The sequence below is a fragment of the Mesoplodon densirostris genome, chromosome 9 (assembly GCF_025265405.1).
Source record: "Mesoplodon densirostris isolate mMesDen1 chromosome 9, mMesDen1 primary haplotype, whole genome shotgun sequence".
Taxonomy (NCBI): Eukaryota; Metazoa; Chordata; class Mammalia; order Artiodactyla; family Ziphiidae; genus Mesoplodon; species Mesoplodon densirostris.
In genome coordinates, this window is record NC_082669.1 from 16,050,784 (window position 1) to 16,077,703 (window position 26,920).

The 26,920-nt window shown below is 37.2% G+C and overlaps 1 protein-coding gene across 1 annotated transcript in view; it reads right to left on the minus strand.

The window, feature by feature from the left end:
- Positions 1-867: 867 nt before the first annotated feature.
- Positions 868-26,920, minus strand: part of ORC5 (origin recognition complex subunit 5) — an 81,223-nt gene continuing 55,170 nt past the window's right edge. The window contains exons 13-14 of the mRNA XM_060108093.1: positions 17,691-17,803; positions 868-9,601 (exon numbers count right to left, since the gene is read on the minus strand). Of these exons, the coding sequence (XP_059964076.1) occupies positions 9,556-9,601; positions 17,691-17,803 (159 nt within the window). The 3' untranslated portion in view covers positions 868-9,555. The remainder of the gene's footprint in view (positions 9,602-17,690; positions 17,804-26,920) is intronic.

The following is a 26,920-nucleotide window of genomic DNA, read 5'->3' on the forward strand; positions in this document are numbered from 1 at the left end:
TTTAAATAATCAAATTCATGGGCATTCAGAATATTATTTTTCAGTGATTACATTCTATCATACAGTAATGTGTGTGTTCTTTTTTTCTTGATTAGCTTGACCAGAGGTATCAATTTTGCTGATCTTTCCCTAGCAATACACAGATTTTTTTCTGTTCCTTTAGCCACTTCTTCCAAGGACTATCAGGGTCTCATCTGCCACTTCACAGCTTTCTCATTGTCTACTCCTCAAATTTCTCTGCTAAGAGGCATTCTAGTGTCAGCCGTTGAGTGAATATATTTTTTCATACACACTATGTAAGTATTAGAGATAATGTATATGAGTTGTCTATTACAGTGTCAAGCACATAAATGTTCACCTGGTAATTATCACCATTACAATCACATAGTTTTAACAGAAAAGAAAAACAAATTTCCATCTCAAATGGCAATATTTGTCCAGTAATCCCTTGAGCTTTTTTCCTCATCTTCCTTACTCAGGTAGTTCTTATTTACTGTAATGTAATAATGGACCCATATTTATAGTTTTAATCATTAGGTAGGCCTGTCAGTTTTACTCTGTTCTGCCTCCTACAACTTTCTTGCTAATGAATTGTTTATGATGGGGATTAAAAGAGAGTCAGTGCAAACCAATCCAACATCTGGAGCCACAACTCCAAACATGTCCTCTACTGAGCATGATTCAGTGGTGGACTTATCATGATTAGGGTAAAAAAAACACAACATAAGATAGATGGATATTTCCAAGAAAAAAAAAAAAAGCTACCAAATATCACACACTCAGATATACTTAGAAGGAACCTTTATTTTAATGATGAAATTCAGCATATTATCTTTTAATTAATTTTTACTTCTGAAATGGAAAGAATGCAAATTCCTAGTGGTAAGAACAGCTCTAAAAGAATGGATTTTGGAAATTAACTAACATACTCAATCTGTGAACTCAGTATTTACAGGTCATTTTGTCTTGGCTGGGCATTGCATAAATTGCTATATCTAAATCTATGACCCATTCACTCCATTCCTGTCATTTTTCTTTTTAATGTTGCGAAGATTTTTTGAAATTTTAGTATTAAAGTTAGTAATTTAGTATTTGCAATTTCAGTATATAAAAAAAGAAAATTTCACTTTTATCATGAATCCCTTCTTCCTATGGAAACAAGTAACTGAAGGTTCCCTACAGTTTAGAAGCAACTCCCCAGGGAGGGGGTTTACCTTCTAGAGGGGCTCTGAACGCTCCTAGGCAGGAGCTCAGTGGGAAGGTAGTTTTCTGACTCAGAAGAGCTGGCCATAATTCCTGCATGTACACATTTCCCTTACACATTCCCATTTAGATACTGACAACCCCTGAATTTTTATCTCCAACCTGGGCTTCTACCCGGAACTCCAGATTTATCTAACTGCCTCCTTGACGTTTCCAATTTGATACCTAACAGAAATCTCCAACTTACCATGTCCACACATGAACTCCTGATCTTATCTCCCCTACACGTTTCCACATGTTCACGTTAAAAACCCTGGAATCATTCCTGACTCTTTCTTTCAAAACTGACACCCAATTAATCAGCAAATCATGCAGACATTTCTTTTAAATTATATCCTAAATCTGACAACATCTCACCACCTCCACTGTTAACACCCTGATCTGAGCCACCATTATCTCTCACTTAGATTTTTTAATAGCCTTCTACTTTTCTTGCTTCCACTCTATTCTCAGTATAGGTTCCAGTAACCCTTTTCAAAAAATTCTAAACCAGATCATGTGACTCCTCTGCTCAAAACTCTCCCCATCTCACAAAGAATAAGAACCAAGGTCCTATATCCACTCTATTTTAGATTCTTTTTCCCATAGAGGTCATTATAGAGTATTGAGAAGCGCTGTGTATTACAGTAGATAATACTGTGCTATACAGTAGGTCCTTATTCATTATCTATTTTATATATAGTAGTGTGTATCTGTCAATCCCAGCCTCTCAATTTATCCCTCCTCCCGCCCCTGCTTTCCTCCCTGGTAACCATAAGTCTGTTTTCTACATTTGTGACTCTATTTCTATGTTGTAAATAAGTTCATTTGTACCATTTTTTTAGATTTCACATATAAGTACTCAAATATATGCCCAGGATCAGGACTGCAGCATCATATGGTAGGCCTATTTTTAGTTTTTTAAGGAACCTCCATACTATTCTCCATAGTGGCCGTATCAATTTACATTTCCACCAACAGTATAGGAGGGTTCCCTTTTCTCCACACCCTCTCCAGCATGTATTGTTTGTAGACTTTTTGATGATGGACACTCTGACTGGTGTGAGATGATACCTCATTGTAATTTTGATTTGGATTTCTCTAATAATTAGTAATGTTGAGCATCTTTTCATGTGCTTTTTGGCCGTCTGTATGTCTTTGGAGAAATGTCTATTTAGATCCTCTGCCCATTTTTTGATTGGGTTTTTTTTTTTTCATATTGAGCTGAATGAGCTGTTTGTATATTTTGGAGATTAATCCCTTGTCAGTCGCTTGCATGTATAACTGATACACATTGCTATACAGCAGAAACTAACACAACATTGTAGATCAACTATACTCCAATAAAAATTTTTAAAAAAAGAAACAGTTAAAATATGCAAATGCAATCAAATATTTACAACCTATTAAAAAAAGAACCAAAGTCCTTCAATGTCCTGCAAGGCTACACATGACCTGGCACCCATTACCTCTCTGATCCCATCTCCTACCAAGGTTGTCTTTGCCTCCTGTACTCCAACAATATTGGCCCCCTTGCAGCCAGAGCTCCTGTGCTTTGGAGGAAAGGAGAAGAGATGTTTGATGAGGGTATGTGTACAAGAAACAGTCTGCCACACTAACTCAAATTCTTAAAGGACATAAAATGTATTCCATCTGCATTCCATATTTTTATTTTCAGCCTATTATGCTGTGTGGTGATTTAAAGGATGCTTGCAAGTTCTGTGACACTCTTTCTATCAAGAGGTGGGTTTAATAATTCCCTTCCCTTTAAATAAAAGGAGGGCTTAATCACTGCCTTAATCACAATACTGCAAAATTGATGCTATGAAACTTCTGAGGCTTGATTAGAAAAGGCCATGCAGCTTCTGCTAGTTTCTCTTGGCATGCTGACTTCTGGAACCTCATCACCATTCCATGAAGTGGAGAGAGCACATGAGAGACCATGTGTAGGTATTCCAGGTAGGAGCCATCAGCCAGTGTCAGCCTCCAGACAAGGGTGAGGAAACCAGCTTTCATGTGATTCAACTCCAGTCTCAAGTTGCCCCAAGGGATACCACTTTGAGCCAAGCTCTGCTCAAACTGCAGATTCATGATCAAAATAAATGACTGGTGGTTTTGCTTTGTCATCCAGATACGGATAATGGAACGTCCTGTTTCCACACCATTTCTGATTTGTATTTCCACAAATTAGCATCTACTTCATTGCCCTCCTCCTTCCATACTTCAACTTTTGTCTCTCTCCCCCCACTTTGGTGCTTCTTTTGTTCTTTCTCCCATTTTATTATCATGACAAGCATTTTAAATAAGCAATTCTACTGAAAGAGACATATTGGCCACACATATTTGAGAATTGGTTTTTGATGTTATAGCTTTGAAATATATTGCTTTTCATTATGCTGATGCGGTTTCACATTTTTATATACTTGGATGTAAGTGATTTACAAAAAAAAAAAAAAACCGTTGTCACTCTAAACAATTTTGATGAAATACCAAACTTAAGTCCTACCAGTCATGTTGCACAGGCTGCTATGAGAATCATTAATCTTCACCTGATCTGTCCTTTCTTTCTCAATATAAAAGACCCAATTACCCCTTCTCTTTAAACTACCAGAACAATATAGTAACTAAAGTAAATATACCAAAACTTTTACTTACAGAGGCTATCTCTCAATGTTGTTAACTGGTGATTTTTACTTCTTCATGATTGCCCCAAATTTCCACAGTAAACATGTGTTCCTTTTATAATAATTAAAAACAGATTTTTAAATTATGTATAACAGCATTATTAAAAACAAATTCTAAATTGTTTTCTCTTTAAACAGGGGTGGGGCTCTTTTCATTTCACATTCTGGTTTGTTTTTTTTTTTTACAGTTTAACCCAGAACTTTTATCATAAAGAAATCAGGCAGGGGCTTCCCTGGTGGTGCAGTGGTTGAGGGTCTGCCTGCTAATGCAGGGCACACGGGTTCGAGCCCTGGTCTGGGAGGATCCCACATGCCGCGGAGCGACTAGACCCGTGAGCCACGGCTGCTGAGCCTGCGCGTCTGGAGCCTGTGCTCCGCGACGAGAGGCCGCGATAGTGAGAGGCCCGCACACCGCGATGAAGAGTGGCCCCCGCTTGCCACAACTAGAGAGAGCCCTCTCACAGAGGCGAGGATGCAAAATAAATAAATAAATAGCCAAAAATAAATAAATAAATAAATAAATAAGCTCCTACCCCCAACATCAAAAAAAAAAAAAAAAAAAAAAGAAATCAGGCAACCAGCCCAGGTTGCAGGGAGCCGTAGGCAGTGTCCTCTTCTGTTCAACATTTCCAAAGTTTTACTCTTACCTAAGCTGGGGAGTTAGCTCTCCTAGTCTAGTAATCTAAGAAAATTTCTTTTTATTGGTACATGTTTTATTTCTCCCACATAACTTTCAGTTACAATATCACAATTTTAAAAAATCGATTTTTTAGATCTACTTATTTTTCTCTGTAGGTCACTTCAGCTTAATTATTATGTTTTTACACTCAGAGGCATTTGTAGCAGCTGCCTGTTTTATCCCTCCTCAAGCCACGTGGCTCTTTCCCATGTCTTTCCATCCTCTCGATGACTAGGCTTTAGTTATCAATATTTTTCAATTAAAAAAAGAAAGATTGATGTAGAAAACAGCCAGGGTTTCTATTTCAGCATCCTTTCTCATGGATGCTTATGGGGTTAGTGCATCTCTGTTCCGCTAAGGCTCTCTTCATTTCCAGCTGGATGAATCCCATGAACTAGGGTGGCTGAATGTTCCTTCCCAGAGAAAGTGAACCTAAAGTGGTTTCGGAAATTCTAGGGCACACATAAGCCAGTGCAATGCCTCTATTATTATGAAAGTTGGTCCAAAGTGATAAAATCATGTGTTTGGATCTAACATTCTCCACAGAACTAAGATGCTAAGTGGGTCTGGTTTTTCCTTTTGGGACCAAATACTAAATGGGACTTAGCCCAGGTCTCTTACTGCCACTTCTTATACTGAAAGGGATGGGGTTTATATGAATAGTGGAGAACTCTTATTTGAAAGAATAAAATTAACCTGCAGTTCTGTGGTGAGTTGATTAGCAATAGCTATGACCACCTTCTTAATTCATTTCAAGATGGTTTCTCCCTCACTATGTCAAGAACAGTTTTCACCTCTATTCTGGTGACCCTTACATTAATGCTTGGCAGTAACTTTGATCTCTAACTAGATCCAGCTACACACTTCACACTCCACTTGGATAAGCACCTCAATGGCACAGGTTCAAAACTGAACTCATGATCCTCTTCATCCCACAGACCTAGTCGTTCCCTCAGGACTTCCTATTTCGAGGAACGGCTCTCCCAATGCTGACAGCACCTGTTGTCCAGGACAGAAATCTGTCTCCTTTGTCCACTGCTGTATCTCCTACTCCTACACCCAACACAATGCCTGACACATAGATGGTACTTAGTAATTTTTTTTGATGAATACTGAATAATTTCATGGGAACTCCCATTAAATAGGACTCTCAACTTCCTCAAAGACCAATGAAATGGATTATGGTTTATCCAAAACCTCAAGCGAATCTCTACTGCCTCTAAAATCCAGACTCTTTTCTCATGCCAAAGCTACCACTATTTACTCAAACAGCTGAATGCCTCCTAAAATCCCATCATTACTGTGCATCAACATGCAGTTAAATGAATGAATTGATTATAATTTTCTCCGCTCTACCAAATTTCTACTTCTCAAACTGTGCTTCAAGAATGTGTCACTGCTGGAAAATGAACACTAACTGTGCATTGAGGGCATTTAACAGCAAATTTGAGTGAAATGTTGATATCTTGATAGCAAAGATTTCTTTGAGCTCTACTAAGCGTTTCTGAAAGCAAATTGTGTCAGCAGACTGCAATTACATACAAAATTATCTAAACTATTTTACATATGATACAGTCACACTTTGTAGGAGATGAAGCTTTCAAAATGTAGGGGATGAAGCTGAATAATATCAACCTCTGGTTAATTTCCTCCAATCTAAGTCTCTTCTCATGGAAAAAGGCATAACATGCAACTATGGTACTCAACAGTGTGAGACTTCAGGTCAAAGCAGAGGATGCTATTACAGCCCTGGTCAAATACATGGGCAGTTGTGGCATTTCATCTACTATTTTAGAGACTATCTGAGTACTTAATGCAATAAGGGATGCATTATTCCTGGACTTGGTCCATTACTTTTCTTTGCATAGTACAAGCAGAGTAGGGCATACCTTGGAGTAACAAAGGAGGCTTCTTCTTATGCTGAGCTTTCCTTGCTCCAGACCACCTTAATTACATTAAACAGTTGTTGGTTAACTAAATCCGTCGGAGGTATACCACTAATTGTACAGCCATCACACCTTGAGGGCAAACAATGTAACTCCTCAGTCACCTGCTCTCTGATTGATCATTCTCAGTTCATGCTTTTGACTATTCAACAAGATCCTGAAAGATAAGTAATGAAACCTACATGTGAATTAGAACCCAGTAGAAAATCCTTCAATTCTAAAAATAAAAATCCAAGGTATTGCGTCCATTTGAATAGTTCAAAAATCTTTAACAAGAAATAAGTTTCCTAGATAGGATTAGGTAAGAGTACCTCTTCTCTATTTAGTTGGAATGTTGTCATATTCTGTCACTTAACTCCTTTCGAGGTCACAAATATTTCATGATAATAATAGCTAACATTTATTGAGCACTTACAAAGTGTCAAGTACCTTACTTAGATCGGGGTTTCTCAACCTTGGCACTACTGATACTTTGGACCAGATAATTCTGTTGTGGGACATGCATTTAGGATGGTCAGGAGCATCCCAGGTCTCTACCCTCCCCTACCCCACACCCAGCTGTGACAACCAAAAATGTCTTCAGAAATTGCTAAATATTCTCTGGCAGGCAAAACTGCCTCCAGTTGAGATCTACCACCTTAAATATATCAACTTATTTATTAATTCTCCAAACAGCTGCATGAGGGAAGTTCTACTTTCCATTGTATCGGTGAGAAAACAAGAGGCACAGAGAGATTCAATAATTTATCTAACATCACACAGCTCCCAGAGATACAGCTGGTATTTGACAAAGGTAGTCTGACTAAAGAGCCCCAGCTCTTAACTGCTGCCCTAGAGACTTGACCCCTTTTTGACTTTTTAGGGCTTAATGAAAAGAGACTTGTTGGATCAGAATCCCTTCCAGAGTTACTGAAACGGAACTGTTTCAGCAATGAAGACTGATTCAGGGATTGAAACTAACTTGAAAATAAGAGGGGGAATAAGGTCTCCACCTTACTATGTATATCTGAGTCATGGTAATGGAAAGAAGACATTTTTTAAATGGAGGATCAACCATGTATAAAAAATCTAAAATCCCACAGCCTGGTAACTGTGTTCTTCTACCACCTAAATCATTTTTAGATCTAGGTAGAATAGATGCTTAATATAATTTAGGCACCTCCTCTTTTAACAGAAATATCTGGCCCACCAGCCAGCATCATTCTCATCATTAGATTCCCTCCCCTAATTGGAGATTTATATCTTCCAATTAGAAAATTCATTTGCAGATGACCCTTGTTAAAATGCTAATATCCACATTAAGCTCTGTTAGTCTTCGTTTAAATAAATTAATCAAGTTAGTTAGTGAGTCATTTAGCAAGCCATTAGTAAGTAAATTACAAAACATAAAGTTCTTATGGCTAGTCAGAGGCAGGGAAAATCTGGTTACAAGGTGTTTTGCAGGGAAGCCATACATAGGGCTGGTGGCACAGTGTGGGGCAGTACAAGATAAGCAAGGTGCTGGGCGGGGGACAGGTGGCCAGCAGTGAGAAGGCAGGGAGAGTCACATACAGGAAACCTTGCCTCCTTTCTGTCTTCCCCAGTTCCCTATTTGACAATCTCTGTGCCCCCTCATATTCCAGAGTTCTTCCCTCAAAAGGCAGACTGGTCCCAGGCTATCCAAGCAAGCTGCACAGCAGACCTGCCACTTTATAGCAAACTATGAGGGGCTGAAAATCCCCGAAGTGGCATTGCTCTTCCTTGAATCAGCTACTCAAACTGCCTTCTACTTGAATGATACACAGATTTCTACGTGCAGTAAGCCTAAGCCTGAATTTGCAATGCACATGGCTTTTCCCTGGTCCTGGCTTCTACGAACATCTGTGGAACACAAAATTTCACCATTTTCCATGGGACAAGAGACACAGGGTGAGGGTGCTCCCTGCTATCTTGTGTAGGCAGACAAAAAGGAATTTCATTCCTTCCCCTACTCAGGACCTCTAAATAAATGCAAGGAGACAACCACTCGTTTTCTTTGATCCAGAAAGTGCCAGTCACTACATGAAAAGGCTTCCTATTTGGGGTGCCTATTGTGAGAATTTTTCTTCAAAAAAAGAAAGAATAAAATGCAACTGAAATTTAAACTAGGCTCCGTAATTAAGCACTTTAAAGCTGCTCAAAATAATTTTCAAGCATTTACATGCTAACAGAAAATGTCTTAAAAAATATGAATAGACAAGAAAATCAGACCCAAGGTTCATAACTGATATAACAGGCAAAAATTTTATTGTGGAACTATTAAAGGCCAATGGTTAAAAAAAGGAAAGAAAACCATCATGCAGATTAAAAAGCTATGTTGGGTAGTTAATTGCAAAAGTGACCAGATAAACCTCACCTAAGCATACTGCAGTTATCAAAGTAGGCTTAGAGGTGGAAAGCTGCCCTATATCTGATCAAACTACCTTGCCTTTTGAGAAAATCAGGGTGAAAGATAAGCATATACAAACTTGGATCTTAAAAAAAAAAAAAAAAAAACTTCTACTTATTATATTTTGCAACTATGATTTTTTAAAGTGGTGGCCTTAGGAAAATCTGCTTTGGCAAGCAACTGCAGAGGCTCCTGTGGAGAGGAAGTGAAAAGACTGGGCTTATATACAAGGGCTGCTGGCACATTCAAAGTGCAGGGGATAGTTCACAGAGTAAAATGTAGTCCTAAGTAAATGGGTTTCAGGCAATTTCAGTGTTGAGATAACATCATTAAGAGTAGAACAGATTGTGCTCAAACCCTGCTGTTTATAATTAACACGTTCCTTCCAAATACTCCAGGGTCCCTGGTAAATAGTCTTCTGCTCACATTCACCCAGACCAATCAGAGTATTTTCATCAGATTCCATGCTGGGCCAGCACCTGTCTGGACAAATCCAATAGAGCCAAAGAACTCCTCTCCCTGGCCAACTGAGTAGTTGGATGAACACAGCTTGGCTTAGTCATTGTCACAGTGTCCATATGGCTTTGAAGCTTGTTTTCACAAGAAATCATACAAGTATTTTATTATGTCAAAGTTCACCGTCCTATAAACAAAAACAGATAGTATGTTAGCATCCTTACCGCCTAGACTGCTCAGCTTTGTATGTATGATTCTGAGAATCACATGCAAAATAATTCACAACTATTGCTAAACAATCCTAAGATACTGTCAAAAGCATCATGATAGAATTGACATTATTTTTTTAAATGTCACTAGGAACAGAGTTTCTTTAAAAAGTTTTTTCCCCAACGCATAAAGTTTGCTTTTCTAAAAAAAGGAAACGAAGTTAGAATTATCCAACATTCTGTATTTCAGTTATACTACAGAAAGTTTGGATTTCATCTGAAAGCTATTTGCTTTTTGTCTAATAACCAGAATAAAGTAATTAGAGATGCAGAAGTATTTAAATCTTCTTTGCTTTTGAACATTGTTTATTTTCCAAAACACCTGTTTTATCATTACATAATGCATAGAGCTCATCTGTCCTCATTTGTAGTTTCCATTCTTTTCAGTCTTTTAACACTGGCTGACCTGTGTGTGTATTGTAACTAAATCTGTATGATACAAGAATACAATACAACAAACAGACGATGTGAATGTATATTTTTGTACTCTGATGGCAGGCAGAATAAAATAGCAGGAAACAGAGACATATAATTATTTTCCTTTCTCTAAACTCATTCTTCACTATAAATATTCAGACTTGGAGGTTTATTATTTGAATAAATGGTCAAAATAATTAGATATAATGATCTAGCACTAAGTATAAAATTAAAGCCTTCAAGTATTCAACTCTACAAAAATAATCATCCATGTGAGAACAGCCTTTAAAGATGCACTAATTGCATGCTCTTATTTATTAAACCATCATCAATTAGTGTTTTTGTCTACCATTTTGTAATACACTTTCTAAAAAAGTTTCTAAGCAAATGACTGACGTATCAAATATTTTTTAAAAATCTGGAATGGGGAACTATAGATACTGCTTATGAAAACACATTTTAAAATAGCTCAAATGAGATGCTACGGTTATTGTGATACCTAATGATGGAATGAAGAGTACTTTAATTGTTTCATTACAATAGTGTCTCTTTGAAGAACACTAAAACTTTCCAAATGGTATAAAAACACTGCCAAAACAATTCTGTTATCATTAGCAGTAATAAAACAACTACAAATAGTTACTAAAATAAAAACTTATCTCAGGCATAAAGACACAAAAGGTATGGTTATTATATCATAAAGCTGTTTATTTTTATGTGCTTTTCTTTCATTCAACTCTAGAGCCCCACCAAATTTACTAGTAACAAGGTACCACTAACAAATCATTTTTTAAAAAATCGTGAAAAGGTTCTTCATGATTGGTTGAAAAGATCTTTTTTAGAGGATTTTAGAAGGAGACATAGTAGGCTATTTTTACTCATAGGTAAAAAGGAAGGTTGAATTTGTATATCTCTCCAGGCACATTTCCCCACAATAATTTTGGGTCTTAAGGTTATAAACCTAAAGTGACAAGGTAAAGTGAACTTAATGTTAAGTTTTATTGTCTTTTGGATTTTTTTCTTTCTTTCTTTTTTTTTTTTTTTTTGCATTGAGTGGAAAAGAAAAAGTTTAGAAGAAGCTAATACGAAAACAATTAAAATTCCAACAGTATGGGACCAGAAGGCATTATTTGATAGACTATTACAAAGCCATACAAAATGGTCAATATGAAGCCATAACTACAAAATTAAGAGAGGTAAGGAGAAAAGAGAATTGCAACTATGTTGTGATAGCTACAGAGAAATGTTTGTATAATGGACTAGTACTAGAACATAAACAAATGAAAATACTGTCATTTGTTAGTGGTAGGACTCCTTCATCTTATCTACTAATCTATTTAACACTGCAGCATAATTTATGCAATAAATTTTTCTTTTTAGAATGAATGGACTGACTTAAAAATACTAAGCGATTTACACTAAAAACACTTAAACACTTAAAAACACTAAGCATTTAGAGGTTCACTACATTCCATTTCTCTGCTTTGCCACTGGGAAGTACTCAAGCAAACTGAATCATACAGGTAAGATTTTTGAACTTTTAAAAACACTAAATTAATTGTGAAATGAATATGTAAGATCATTCCTCTAAGAAACATTTACTGCCCAAGATGTATGACTACCTTTCTCTATCATCCTTCCACCCCCCAGTATAAACAGGTGACTTACCCAACTGATCCCCACATATATTATTTTAAGACACAGCAGAATTTGATAGAATAACCACAGGGCAACATTAAAACTTAAATCACACATTCCAAAGATAGTTTTTAAATACTACAGGAGATTCTCTCTCTCATAGGACACAAATAATTATTTTCTAAAGTAAGCATCTAGAAAGAAACAGGATAAACAAAAATAATGTTGGTGGCACTCTGCCTAGGAGGAATTCTTAGACCAGAATTTAGAATACTTTACACTGTTCCTCGGTCAAGAACATTCTCTATGTCCTCCACCTCTTCCATGAATGAATGTTTTTGTTTTCCTCTTCCAGGCTTAACTGAAAGTTGGCTCCCCCCGAAGGACCAAGCCTCTTCTTCAGATCTTTCCAGTGAGGTGAGACTCTACTGCAGCCCAGGCAGTCCTGGCAGGTGGGCTCGGTGTCCCAGTGCAAAAAGCTCGGTTCCTCTGAGTCTCAGACCATTCCACTAACCACCCTTTATCCCCTTGTCACCACCTCTTCGTCAGCTAATAATGCAGCACCCCATTCAGTCTTCCTCTCCATCCCAAGATCTGCCTCAGCTTTAGTGACTTCACGGCACACTATCCCTCTCTCTTACCTCCAGTGGAGACAACTAGTTCACGAACCTCTCTTCGCTTCCTCCTGATCTACAAGTAATTACTGAGTATTATGTGCCGGGCACTGAACTATTAGCCCTCTACTGGCTTTACTGCCTTCCTTCCCTTCCTAGCCTAACTCCATGGTTTGTCACTTCAAGCATTCATTTGCTAGCATCCACTGAATTCACCTGGCAAAACCCCAATCCTATGTGATTTCAATTACAGCCCTTTGCTGTCCCAGTACCTGGCATATGGAATGCTGTTGGAGAAGATCACAAGTTTCACAGATTGCTGCCACTGTAAATTCAAGGTCAGGAACCTCAACTGGGCCCTCAACACTAGCATCAAGTTGCTTTCCTTGTCGGCACTTTCTCCCATTCCCCACAGCAGCTATTTCAAATATCCATATTCCTCTCAAACTGCCAGTACTTCTGCCCTTAGTCTCAATATTGCCTCCTCCTTTACAGGCAAAATAGAAAACATCAGATCAGACCTCCTTCAACTTCTTGCCCCCAAATCTCCCAATTCAGCTCCATCTGAATCCACCTGTTCCTCTTATTATAATGCAAAGGGATTCCCCTCTCTCATCTAGGCCTAGTTCTTTAACTAATGTTTCTAAATCCCATGTTTTACACCTTTTCAAGGACTTTGTGCTTTAAATTAATACCTCTCTTTTGTATCATTAACTCTCCTTCTCTACGAGTTCTTTCCTATCAGCATTTAAATATGCTCAGATCTTTAAAAAATAATTACCTGCTCACAACGCCACAACCTGTTTAGTAGGTAACAATCCTCTCTTCCTCTTTACAGCAAAAATATTCTAGAATGTAGGCACATGAGGATAGGATACAAATCTGTTATACTTCTTGCTATATCCCCAAAGCCTAGCATAGGGATTATAATGGACAACACAATAAATCTTAAGTGAATAAAAAGCATTCTATGTACTGCACCAACTTTCTTATAAATACGACTTAAATGCCCTATAACCTGACTTCTACTCCACTGTATCCCGAAAGTGTTCTTGATAAAGTTACAAATGACTGCTTTACCATTAAATCGGATAGACTTGGCCTGATTTCTTGACAAGTTTGACCATTACTCCCTTGCCTTAGGTTTTTCTACCTTTCTTGTATAATATACAACTTTTTATATCACTGTTTTGTCCACTTAAGCTTGTATGATGAGTGTTTTCCTGTGTTTTTATCCTTCAAAATTATGATTTTAAATATCCACACAATGGTTTTTTGGTAAGAATATATAATAAATTACTGATCCATTCCCTTACTTTGGATATTTAGGTTGTGTCCTGTGATCTAATTGTTCATTCTCTGCCACGGGTGTCTGGAACTAGGGCTACCTACTTCATCTGTGCTAACTATCCTCGGGATCTCTGATCTCCACCAAACCTCGATTTGGAATGAAACTCTGTCTCCTTAGTAGCTCCCTTCTTCTTGCCGCCCCCAGGGTCAAGTCCACAATTGTTCCCTTTCATCTGACATTTTACTGCTAATCATGATTTTTAAAAAAGCATGCAATACTTTGGACATTTGGCATATATTAAGTTTAAAGTCTTGTGCTGGGTTTGAGTAAGGCAATGACCGACACAGTCTCTGCTGTGAGTTTCATGGACTTATACTGCAGGGAGGAAGTTCTAATTACTGAATTAATTATTTACGTAAAATAATGATAAGTCTCAGAAGATAAGGGGACCTGCATAACTGTTTATAGTGTGTGTGTGCAGGCGTGAGCGATGGGAGGTCATTGTATGTTTGAGATGGCTTCTTCAAGGAAGAGACATTTAAACTGAAATCTAAAGGTTACGCAGCAGTTAGCTAGATAAAGGAGAGGAGTTGGGAAGTGCTGCATATGCAATGAATGATGTATATGAAGAACTGAACACAGCCAGAGCGGTTGAAGTGCAAATACCTAGGGGAGAAGATGTGCGGGGCAGGTGTGGCTGGGCATAAAGGCCGGGGCCAGGTCACTGGGGCCTCGCCAGCTATTTTAAACATTCTGTCTTTTATCCGAAGAGTTATGGGAAACTATTGATATTAAAGACTTCTAAGTAGGAAGGTGATATGAAATTTTTATAAGATCATTCTGGCAATAGTGTGGACAACAAATTTTAAGGGAATAAGAGTAGGCAGAAAACAATTAGGAAGCTACCAGAGAAGAGATGATGGTGGCCTGGTCTAGAGGGCTAACAGAACAAATGACAAAAGTGAATGAATCTGAGATACAACAGGAGGGACCCAACAGGCTCAAAGGGACTAATGCTTGGATACTGCGGGTATGGGAGTGAGAAATGTCAAAAATAACTCCCAGGTTTCAGGCCTGTGCAACACGGCAGACTGCAGTGCTAATCACTGAACCAGGGAACACTGGAGGAAAGCTGCATCACTCCTTTTTTGTTGGCAGGCAGAATCAGAGGTAGGAATTCCTGAGTTCAGTTTTGTAAATACATTGATATAGGCGGGAAACATCCAATAAAGGTCAAGAAAATTAGAAAAAACGTCTGGCCTTAAAAAACTGGGGAGTACGATTAGTGCACAGATAGTTGTTGAAGCAGGGGTAAAGCTAAAATTACCTAGGAAAAAATATAATATGAAAAGAAAAAAGAGCCAAGCCTCACGGACCTGCTACATTTAAAGGTCAGGTGGAGAGGATACGCTGGCAAATGAGCTTCAGAAGAAACAGCCAAAGAATAAATATGAAAACCAGAAGACTGGAATCATGGGCTCTAGGAGAAGAGAGTTCTGAGAGACAGAGAGAGAGAGAGGTCAACCGTGCTGGGTGCCTGAAACAACAGAACAGATAGTCTGAGGACTGCAAAAGGTTCTGGTGAAAGGGAGGAGATGGAATTCAGAGCAGAAGTGGAAGAATCCACCTTAGACAGTAAGAGGATCCCAACCTGCTGATGCAGGAAAGACAGAAGATGGGCACCAATGTCGGTAGCTGAAGAAGTTCTCAACGGATAGTCTCGATTTAGCTCCGTGAAACAGTGCATGCTGAACTGAGTGAGTACAGACATTAGGACTTGTGGTTTGAATAGTCAAGAATCTAGGTTGAAAAGAAACCATGAACCATGTGCTCTACTGTTCAATACATGAGGTGGAATGGCTGGGAGGCTGGTCGAAGATCATCAGTCATAAGGAGAAGAGGAAAATAGAGCCAGACTGCAAGAGTCTCAAAGAAACCCACATTTTCACAAGAAATTGGGGGAAAGTAACAACCTAGAAATGGCAACAAGAAAAAAGGATAGCACTTAAAGAGCATCCAACACTGAGGGTCTGCGGTTTGAGAAAGTAAGAAGCTACCAGTAGAGATAACTCTAGGGAAAGTAGTATCTCCAGGTAAGGATCAGGTTTTCATTAAGGCAGTGACGAAGAATATTAGGGAAAGATAAAAGGATGGGGGAGGGAGGGAAAAAATGGCAGGTTAAATCATCAGAAAAGAAGTACAAAAACATCACTGGGATGAGAGGGTGGATGAAGGCAGATGTAGAAAGAGGGAGGTGACTATTCTTTGGACACTGCCCATGGAAAGTAAGAAAGAGTAAACACATGTAACAAAGCAAGTTAGAGTTCCCAAGCTCTACAGCAAAATTCCAGGTCTACAATTCCTACTCCCTTCTGAGGCTGTAAATGGATGTGCACTTCTCTGGATGTGTTTAATATCAATGATGCTGTGGATTAAGCAACACACAGTTCAGTTCGGTGCACTGTATATTCATCATATGGGGCACTCACAAACCTGTCCTGTATGTGATTATGATGGCGCACAACACAACACATACACAGTCACGACAAAATCCCTGAAGTAAACATTCAGCATTCAAAAGTTATGCCTTTGACAGAGGCTCTTAAGATACAGAGTTTAAATACCATTATTTAGAAACAGAAAGTTCCTGCTTTATGGTCATGTGGAATGCATTCCAAAAAAGTTTCTGCTCAATTTCCTCAGTGTAAAAGTTTGCCCAGTTTTATCATAACAACACATTTCAAAACCCTCATTTCAAGTTTCAGAGTCTACATGTCATCAAAATGTCTCAATACCTGCTTCATAGTATCACAGAACTTTTAACTCAGAAGAGACTTTGGGGCAGAGGCTGCCAACCTGTGGACTGCAGAAACTTTAAGAGACTGTAAAATTCATTAGAGGAGATCTGCAAATCCATACCTATGTCAAGCACTGGTTTTATTTTTAGGCTGAATAATGTTCCATGCCTATATATTATTAATTTTGAAACATACAAAAATACTTCCATGATTTTAAAAGAGTTTTAAAATGGAATCATCATATTCAAAAAGGTTGGGAAGACACTGACTTACGGCTTGTCTTGTTCCACCTACCAGACTACACACACACCACCTCTTCTACTACAAGTCTTGACAAACTGTTGCCCAGTTGCAACCATAATGGCTGGAACATTTTGCCTAACAGCAAGTACACCTCTTCATGAGGAAACTCGTTACATTTTTAGATAGCTTTCATTTTGACAGACATACTTTCCTCCCTTGAATTTCTAATGCTCTAGAATTATCAAGAATTCGTTTCATCCATTTTGCACATGACAGCCTCTGAAATACTTGAGGTGGTTACCATATCCTTCCTAAGCCTTTTCTCTCACACCTTGCCCCTCACTCAGGGATGTGACATGGTTCCTCATTCTACTACTCTCCTCCTGCCCCCTCAGCATGTACCCATTCAGTAATGCCCCCCTTTTAAAACTCCAAGCACAGCATAGCATACCACATTTGATCTGCCTATGGCAACACACAGTAGACCTATTATATCGCTTGAACAAGACACCAAGACTTTTAAAACCCTGCAGTCATCTAAAATACTTAGAACTTAAGCCAGGTCTCTTCCATCTTGTTTTAGTACCTATGAGGTTTTTTGATTTTTGTTCTTTTAATTGAGGTAACAATGGTTTTTAACATTATATAAGTTTCATGTGTAACTGTATTTTGACTTCTGTATACACTACAGTACATACTAGTTTTTTGTAGTCAACTGCCCATTAAATCCTACCTTGCTACTATGTGACCATTATTTCAGTCTGTTAAGGTCTCTCAGAATCTTGATTTTTTGCCATATAACATGTTAGCTAATTCTCCCAATTTTATGTCATTTGTAAATTTGATGAGAGGGTTCATTCTACAGTGAAACTTATGCATTCTTGGCACTAAAATGACCTTTTCTTGCTTAAATGACTAATGACATTACATTAGAAAGATTAATTTTTATATTTAGTATATCATTTACATAATTTGACATTTAAGTTAACAATTATTCTACACTTACCTAGCAATAGCTCTGATGAAGTCTAGAGATACTGTGCATTTGTATTTTGGTCCATCAAGCTGATCGTCATGGCCAACCAGGGTTAATAGCTGAAGAGTCACTAAAGAGGTAATCTAAAAATAAGAAAGCATTTTTATAAGAAAATGGTTTAATCAGATTACATGATGCCCTTGTTTCTGAAATAGTTTATACTTTGATAAAGATATAGAACTGAATTCACAAGAACATCTGCAAAGAATATGACTACTTTGAAATTTGTATATACAAATTTGTACATATGCTTAAAGTCTTAGTTAAACCAATGATCAACCTTTAAGGACTCCACTAAAGACAAATTTATTTCATTTAATGACACACGACTGCTAAACTTTAAAAACTATAAACAAAGGACATTCCTTCTCTCCATAAAAAATTTATGAAGTTTCTACCTAAATAGCTCAGAATAGCAAATCTGGACTCCCTTGAGAATTGAGCAGTTAAAATGTGAAAGTGGGCCTTTTTCAGAGCTGGATAGCTGGTTACGTAAGAAATACATCCTTCAGACCTGGACTTAGTCTTCTTTTAAAACTGATCACCAACTAGGTAGTCAGGAAAACACCGGGTGGATTAATACTGGCAAAAGCAAAAGTGTATTTTGACAGGTCAAAATCAAAATAACTTCACATGCATAAGGCCAACAAAAGTGTTAAATGCTCTGAAATCCAAGAAAGAAAGCTGACCCAAGAGCTGAAATTCTTTGAGTAGCCCATTCTCTTCTCCCAATTTTTTATTCTCATCTCCTGCAGGCCAACAGAAAAAAGAAACCAGCAATGGCAAGAAGATCTGGAGACTTGGTGACCTGTAACTGCCCGTGGCAATATAAGGGATAACAGTTATAGTATCCGTAATACCTAATCATGTGTCTTAGGAATAAAAAAATGCTCGCTTAACTTGAGATCAATACCTTGAGATGCAGTAAACATTCTGAGTAATAAAAACAGTAATAGTAGTAGTGATTTGCTTCGTACCAAGTACCTATACACAGCATCTCATTTATTCCTCTTGACCCTACAAGGTGGACACTATCATACTCATTTTACAAACGAGCCTTAGAGATGTTAAGTAACTTTCCTCAGATCCCAGAACTGGAGGTGGCTTAACAAGAATTCAAACCTAGAGTGCTTGCTCACCATATTATGCTGCAAAGACTCCACTATGTTTCCCATTACAATTTTTTTTTTTTTTTTTTTTTTGGCGGTACGCGGGCCTCTCACTGTTGTGGCCTCTCCTGTTGCGGAGCACAGGCTCCGGACGCGCAGGCTCAGCGGCCATGGCTCACGGACCCAGCTGCTCCGCAGCATGTGGGATCTTCCCGGACCGGGGCATGGACCCGTGTCCCCTGCATTGGCAGGTGGACTCTCAACCACTGCGCCACCAGGGAATGCCCTCCCGTTACAATTTTTTAACTTTATTATTATTATTATTATTTTGGCTGCGCCACGCAGCTTGCAGGATCTGTTCCCTGACCAGGGATCGAACCCGGGCACGGCAGTGAAAGCACCAAATCCTAACCACTAGACCACCAGGGAACTCCCTCCCATTACAATTTCAAAGGGAAAACTGTTACGCAGTGTTCAGTCGGCTGTCATTACTTTATTAACAATTTTTTAAATGAATATATGGATAGATTACCACAGTATTTTATGTATAGAAAATACTACATTTAGCAAATGTAAAACATTTTTTCAATTAGAAAAACATTTTGTATCAATACATCGAAATATGAAGCTCTGCATTCAAAAGGCTAAGACTTTAATTTCTAATATTACAAATTAGATTATGTCTTGAAACATTTATTTTTTTAAGTAAATTTATTTATTTTTGGCTGCACTGGGTCTTCGCTGCTGCGCACAGGCTTTCTCTAGTTGCTGCGAGCGGGGGCTACTCTTCATTGCGATGAGCAGGCTTCTCACTGCGGTGGCTTCTCTTGTTGCGGAGCATGGGCTCTAGGTGCACGGGCTTCCGTAGTCGTGGTTTGTGTGCTCTAGAGCAAAGGCTCAGTAGTTGTGGTGCACGGGCTTAGGTGCTCCACGGCATGTGGGATCTTCTCGGACCAGGGCTTGAACCCATGTCCCCTGCACTGGCAGGCAGATTCTTAACCACTGCGCCAGCAGGGAAGTCCAGAAACATTTTTTATAGATGTTCTATGCGTTGAAAAGAACATGTATTTTGAAGCTGTTATGCTCTCCATTCTACATATATTAGATCAAGCATGTCTGTGTTGTTGAAATCTTATAAACATCATTTTTTATCTACTTGAGAGAGGTACTAAAATTCTCCCCTTATAATAAGAAGTTTGTCCTTTTCTCTTTATAATTGTTAGTTTTTGCTTTATATTTTTGAATCTATGTTATTTGATGCATACTTTTAAAATTATAATGTTTTGCTGTCAAATTAAACCTTTTCATTATCTAATGGTCCTTTTTTTCAAAAGTAATGGCTTTGCCTTAAAGTGTGTTTTTTTCTAATATTAATATACCTATATCAGCATTCTTTTAGGTGCTAATCTTCTTTCGTATGTACTTTTCATCATTTTACTTTCAGGTTTTGTCTTTTCTTAACTTTAGATAGTGCTCACATAAACAACATGTAGTGTGATTTTCTTTTTATAGTCAGTCTAACAACAGTCCTTTTGGCTGGACTATATATACTCCATTTGCTTTCACTGTAAAGATATTCTAAAATTTTATTTCTACCATTATGTCAAGCTTTCTATTTCTCCTTCTTCTATGTGTCTTTCTTATTCCTTTCTTGCCTTTTATTGAACTGAATTATAATATTTTGAGGACTGCCCTGGTGGTCCAGTGGTTAAGACTCTGTACTTCCAAGGCAGGGGGCATGGGTTTGATCCCTGGTGGGGGAACTAATGTCACATATGCCGTGGGGTGCGGCCAGAAAAAAAAAATTAATCCCCACTGAGATGTAGACATTCGAGAAAACACTTGAAAAAGATGGAAAAAAGATATGAATTATAATATTTTTTCATTCTATTGTTTTACTCTATTACCTTGGAAATAGTTTTATACTCTAATTTCCATTTTAATTTTTTCTTTGGCCCCCAAGCTATTTAAGAATTCTTCTTTAATTTTCAACTCATAAAGTTCCTCTAGTATTCTTCTGATTCTTTTTTAAGGGGGGGATATCACAGAATGTAGTCTGTATGCTACCAATCCTTTGAAATTTGATGAGAAAGCTGGATTCTTCAGGGGGAAAGAAGAGGGCACAGGGACACGAATGCCACTGTGGCAGAGTGAAATTGACCACAGTGGTCACTCTGCCTGTCCTGCCTGCCAAGCCCCTTCCTTCTTTGTCCCAAGAATGTCTTCAGCTGATGGCAAATGAGTGAAAAACATGCCCACAAAATGGGATGACCATCATAGGCAAACAAGGTGGAGTGAGACAAGAGTTTTCTCTCTTACTTATACACATACTTATATCCTATCCTCCATTTTGCCTCTTGGACTGCAAAGCCTAAAATATTGACTATGTGGGCCTTTTACTGAAAAAGTTTGCCAACCTCAGCATTTAAAAAATTGCTAGATTCAGATAATTAATTTAACCAATGTAGAAATCGAGATGTTCAGTGACTTGTCCAAAATGATAATGACTAGATAATGACAGAAACTTACTTGACTAGGATTTAGGTCTCCTAACTACAATTCCAAAACTTATGAAAAGCATGACTAAAATGCGATCATAGCTGAGAGCTAACTTCTAATACGTTGTATTATAATCTTGCCTGAATAAAGAATGTGTTAAAAGAATGAGCATGATCTGTAAAAGCGGGAGTGTTCAAGAGAACAGACCTGTCAGTGTGCCTCCAGCCAACAGGACCAAGGGATCCTTACCCATTAACTTGGAAATCTGGTATGTGCTGTAAGTATGTGCTCACCGTGGAGGCGTAGTTGTCCAGCTGTCATTCTGTTAATGATTTTCTTAGTAATGTTTTATACGCACATATGAGTAAAGCTGATGAAAAGGTAAAAAAAAATGTCAAGTTCCTCAACATTTTTATAAATGTGCTCCCATTTACCTAGTTTAGGAGTTAAGTTTAATGAAACAGAAAATTAAGTTGGTTGTTAAAAATGTGTGAAATAGTATTGTGCTCATGAAATGAGGTCATCTGTAAAGCAACTTAACACAGTGCCTGTAACACAGTTAGTATTCAATAATATGAGCTACTATTTATATTATTACCATGTATTAGCACTACTTTTTAATTTCAAATTTAATGACTAGGTTTCTTTTCTAATAGCCCATTAATTTACTGAAAACTCACTCTATTTTATTTGAAAACAGTTTCACATATATATATATATACATATATATATATATATCCTATTGCTTTCTGAATAATATGCCATGCTTGTTTAGAAAATAAAAAATAAAACTATCTGCAGGTTTAAAATATATGAGATTTATAAATATTGACAACAAACTATTGGTTACCTGTGGGGAGAAAGATGAGGGGAGGGACAAGAGTAGGGAATTAAATGGTAAAAACTACTATGTATAAAATAAATAAATTACAGGATATATTGTACAGCACAAGGAATATAGCAAATATTTTATAATAACTTTAAATGGAGTATAATGCCCCAAAATATTAAATCACCATGTTCTACACCTGAAACTAACATAATATTATAAACCAACTATATTTTAATTAAAAAAATACTTCTGAACAGGTCAAGAAAAGTAATGTGCACATATATAAATTACTTTGGAGAAACACTCAATGTGTCAATTTCACCAGAAAATGAAGTAGATTAAAAAAATGAATTGACCAATAAAACCTGTATGAAAAATATAACAAATTAAAAATTATATGGCAGATTAGACCCAGATGTAGAGAAAATTAAGGAATATGAGGATAGTTCTGAAGAAATGATACAGAATGCAAACTAAAGAGGTTAAAAAAAGAGAAAATATGAAAGAGGTTAAAAAATAGAAAAGACAAAGTGAGAAGATCTAACATATTCCTAATCAAAGATCAAGAAGGAAAAGAGAGATGGAAAGAATAGGCCAGAAGTAATATCTGAAAAGACAATGGATGAAAATTCATTCAAAAAGATTAAAAACACCAAATCACAGAATTAAAGGACCAAATAAATATAAACAAGGAAAAATCAAAAGAAATCCATACCTAGATGCATCATAGTGAAAGTACAGAACACCAAAGATAACGAGTTCTTTTTTTTTCTCTCTTTTTTTTTTTTTTTTGCGGTACGCGGGCCTCTCACTGTTGTGGCCTCTCCCGTTGCGGAGCACAGGCTCCGGACGCGCAGGCTCAGCGGCCATGGCTCACGGGCCCAGCCGCTCCGTGGCACGTGGGATCCTCCCGGACCGGGGCACGAACCCGTGTCCCCTGCATCGGCAGGTGGACTCTCAACCACTGCGCCACCAGGGAAGCCCACGGCCGCTGACCCTGCGCGTCCGGAGCCTGTGCTCCGCAACGGGAGAGGCCACAACAGTGAGAGGCCCGCGTACCGCAAAAAAAAAAAAAAAAAAAAAAGAGAAAAAAAAGTAGCTAGAAAAGGAAAAACAGATTATCTTCACAGGACTGGCAACTGGACTGACAGGTGTTTTAAGAACAACGATGACAGATGATAATTGAGAAGCTAATTTAAAAAAACAAAATGGTGCCAGGTATCACAACAGTAACAGAATTTGCTGTTTTCTCAGGTTTTGTTTTTCTACTTTTTTTTTTTTTTAATGGAGTGCGCTGGATGTCTCTATAATTTTGTTCAGATGACTGCAGAAGCTGGAAAAGCTGTTGTTGCTATTCATGCATAACATACTGCTATTGGTCTTTTTATATAAATAAATAAGTCCATCTATCTATATACATATATATATAATTTGAATTTTTGGAAACTTTAGCTGTGCTGTCAACTTTGGAGAAGTATCCCAGTTGTACTGTGTTGGGTTGGCATTGTACAGAAATCAACAGCCATATTGGTCTAGAAATGTTAAACATAATTTTTTCCATTTGTACAGGGGTAACGCACTGTATTAAATATGTAAGGTCTTATCTACATGGGTTTGATTACAGAAACTAATAAAGTATTTTCTAAATTAAAAAAAAGAATAATGATGAAAGACATAAAATAGTGGTGTATTTTCAACATACTGAAGAAAGTAACTGTTAACTCAGAACCGTATGGCCAGAAAAAACAATCGTTTAAGACTGAGAATGAAATAAAAGGCACATTTCCAAACTAAGAACAACCAAAGGTTTGCTATCAAAAGATTCCTATTCACTCAAATTCCTAAAATGTACCTCCAGGTGAAAGTAAAGGAATCCAAGTTGGAAGGTCTGAAGTGCAAGAAGGAATGAAGAATGAAGAAACTGATAAATGTGATGGTAAATCTAAATTAATTTGCCTGTTTAGGTGACAACAATACTATATTTTGGGTTTAAAAATAGGATTAAAGTGCACAATACCAGTAATACATAACTTGGGAGTGGACAAAATGAAGTTAAAATGTCCAAGGTCCTATGGTATCTGAGAGAATAAAGGTACTCACTAAATTTTGACTTTGATAAGTATGAATGTTATAATATTTACAGTAACAACTAAGAGAACAGAAACAAGTGTATGTACTTTAAATTAGAAGGGGAAACCTGAACTAGAAAAATCCAAAAGAAAGTAAGAAGAAACAAAAATAGGTAAGACAAATATAAAGTATAAAACAAGGTATGACTGATTCACTTTGTTATAAAGCAGAAACTAATAAAAAAAATGGAAAAAAAAAATAAATGGCTTGATCAGAGCACAAAAAAAAAAAGTATAAAACAAGATAATAGATATAAACAGAATTACATTAGTAATTATATTAAAAGGTAACTAACTTTTGCAAATAAAAGGCAAAGATTAAGTGACTGAAAAAATAAATCCAACTATATACTGTTTAGGAGAGATACATCTAAACCAGAAGAATATGGGAAGGTTAAAAGTCAAAGAACAAAATGAGATACATGAAGCAAACTAAGGAGAAAGAAAAATGATGAAGGTGTCTTCTTGCTGACAAAAGAGAATTAAAAAGAGATTTAAAGAAGGGTTCACTTAGTAATGACAGAATGCAGGCCCTGAGCTCCTATCTCTCACAAGATGAGTGGCTTGAGGCCCTCACTATGAAGGGATGAGACACAGAACAGGATGAGCAGCCAAGGAATAATGGGATCTTTGGGGGAAACTGAGTACTGCTGCACGTCAGGACAAACTCATTTTCCTTCCCAGTTTAGAAACAGGTAGGGATCATGATGAGAAAGTAGGTCTGAAAGTTTAATGAATGGGAGGCTACACAGAAAAGACTTGACATCATCTCCTATGGCAAAATATACTCATTAACTTTGTTCCTTTCTATCTTTCTACAAGGAATTCATTTGCTAAAGTAGGTTAGTAATAGACATTTGAAAATCACAGATTAATCTCCCTTTATTATTAAAAATAGACTTCTTTAGTAGTTCTTTTTCTTTTAATATAGAAGATATTACTTACATTTTACTTTCCCACTGGCATTTCCTTATACTATTTCTTATAACTTCTACTTTCCTGTGATTCAAATACTCTCACATGTTTAATTCAGTTCTTTAATCCAAACTGTATGCTATATTTACTCTTCTTCCATTTTCTTCATAAACACAAAATCTGTCTTTAATCTAGTTAAGTTAGAATTTCAAGAATATCTTCAGACATCTCACTGTCTTATTACTTTTACCATATTAGTTACAGCAAATTACCAAAGGCAATTAAGTTGAAACAGACAGTCCCTTGAATCACTTTCAGTTCTACCAAGATTCCATGATAAATGAATCACATAAGTTACACAAAGGATATAGTACCACTTTAAGATGTAGCAGTCAAAAAGCATTTCCAAAATATTAGTAAGATGACTGCTCAATTTGTTGGGGGGTGGGAGGGTAGGGTCTGATTTAGGAGAAGCTTATACACAAAAAATCTAAACCAAAGTGAAAACAATTAAACTGTAATGTGATTTTTCACATTAAAAAACACTTAACTTCAGAGATCTTTTACTCCTTGAACTTACCATATGAACAAAACCAACATACAAATACATAATTTAGGAGAATGTTACATAAAGCAGGAGTACTTTGCCAGTTTATGAAAATACTGCGGAGTAAAACTGAAAAAATCAAATACAAAGATTAACTTACGGGTTCAACATTCTGAATCTCAAACATATTAATTTATGCCTAGGTGAAAAATTCTGGAAAAAATATATGAAACTTTTGGAAAACTATTTCTATACATGTATAAGTACCAGAATACCCACCTTCCTTTCCATTATTGAATCCTTAAAATTATCTAATTTTTATTTCCCACTGCATATCCATGAAACTCTTGAGGACTTGGTCTAGGTACTGTGCATTCAAAGATGAATAGGATCATGGAAAATACTGATTTACTTCCTTGCCCAATGTTAAATGTTCATGACAAAATGATGAGGTCACATCTGCAGGCTGGCATTAATGCCTAAATATTTTGATACGGTCAGTAGGAATATGGCAAAAGTCTGTAAACAGTAAGGGTACTCAGGACCAGACTCAGTTTTGTATGTGAGCGTGTGCAAACATAAGATAGAGGTGGAATCAGAGTCTTTCTCATCTGCTGCAGCAGCCGAGGATTTAGTAACAACGAAAACAGACACACGAGTCACTACTGTTGTTAAGACCCCAAATGAAGGAAGTGATTTAGTTCCAGCAAATTAGAATTAACTGGAATATTTTGCAGGCTATAAAATTGATGTCTTAGAACGATTTAATCTTTGTTGGGGAAAAGCTCTCTAAATAATGGCAAAATATACTTGAATATTTTGAAATCTTTTTTAGCACTGTCCAATTTACAGAATGCTTTTCATCCAATTGAGCGAAAATAACCCTAAAACATATTTCATAAACAAATACTAACAACAAGCCCAGCCAGAAGAAAATGTATTTTAAAAAAAATACAGGAGGACTTCTGGTCCAGATAACATGGCACAGATTCATATTTACAGTTCTTCCCTGCTAAGTCCAACTATAAACCCTGGAAATAACCTAAACAGCAACCAAAGGACTCTGAAAGGTGGAAAGAGGAAGGCAGACTGCTTAAGGACCCAGGAATGGAGGAATAATGTAGAGGCAGGAAGTCTGACGAATCCCCACCCAACAGCACAAGGTGACC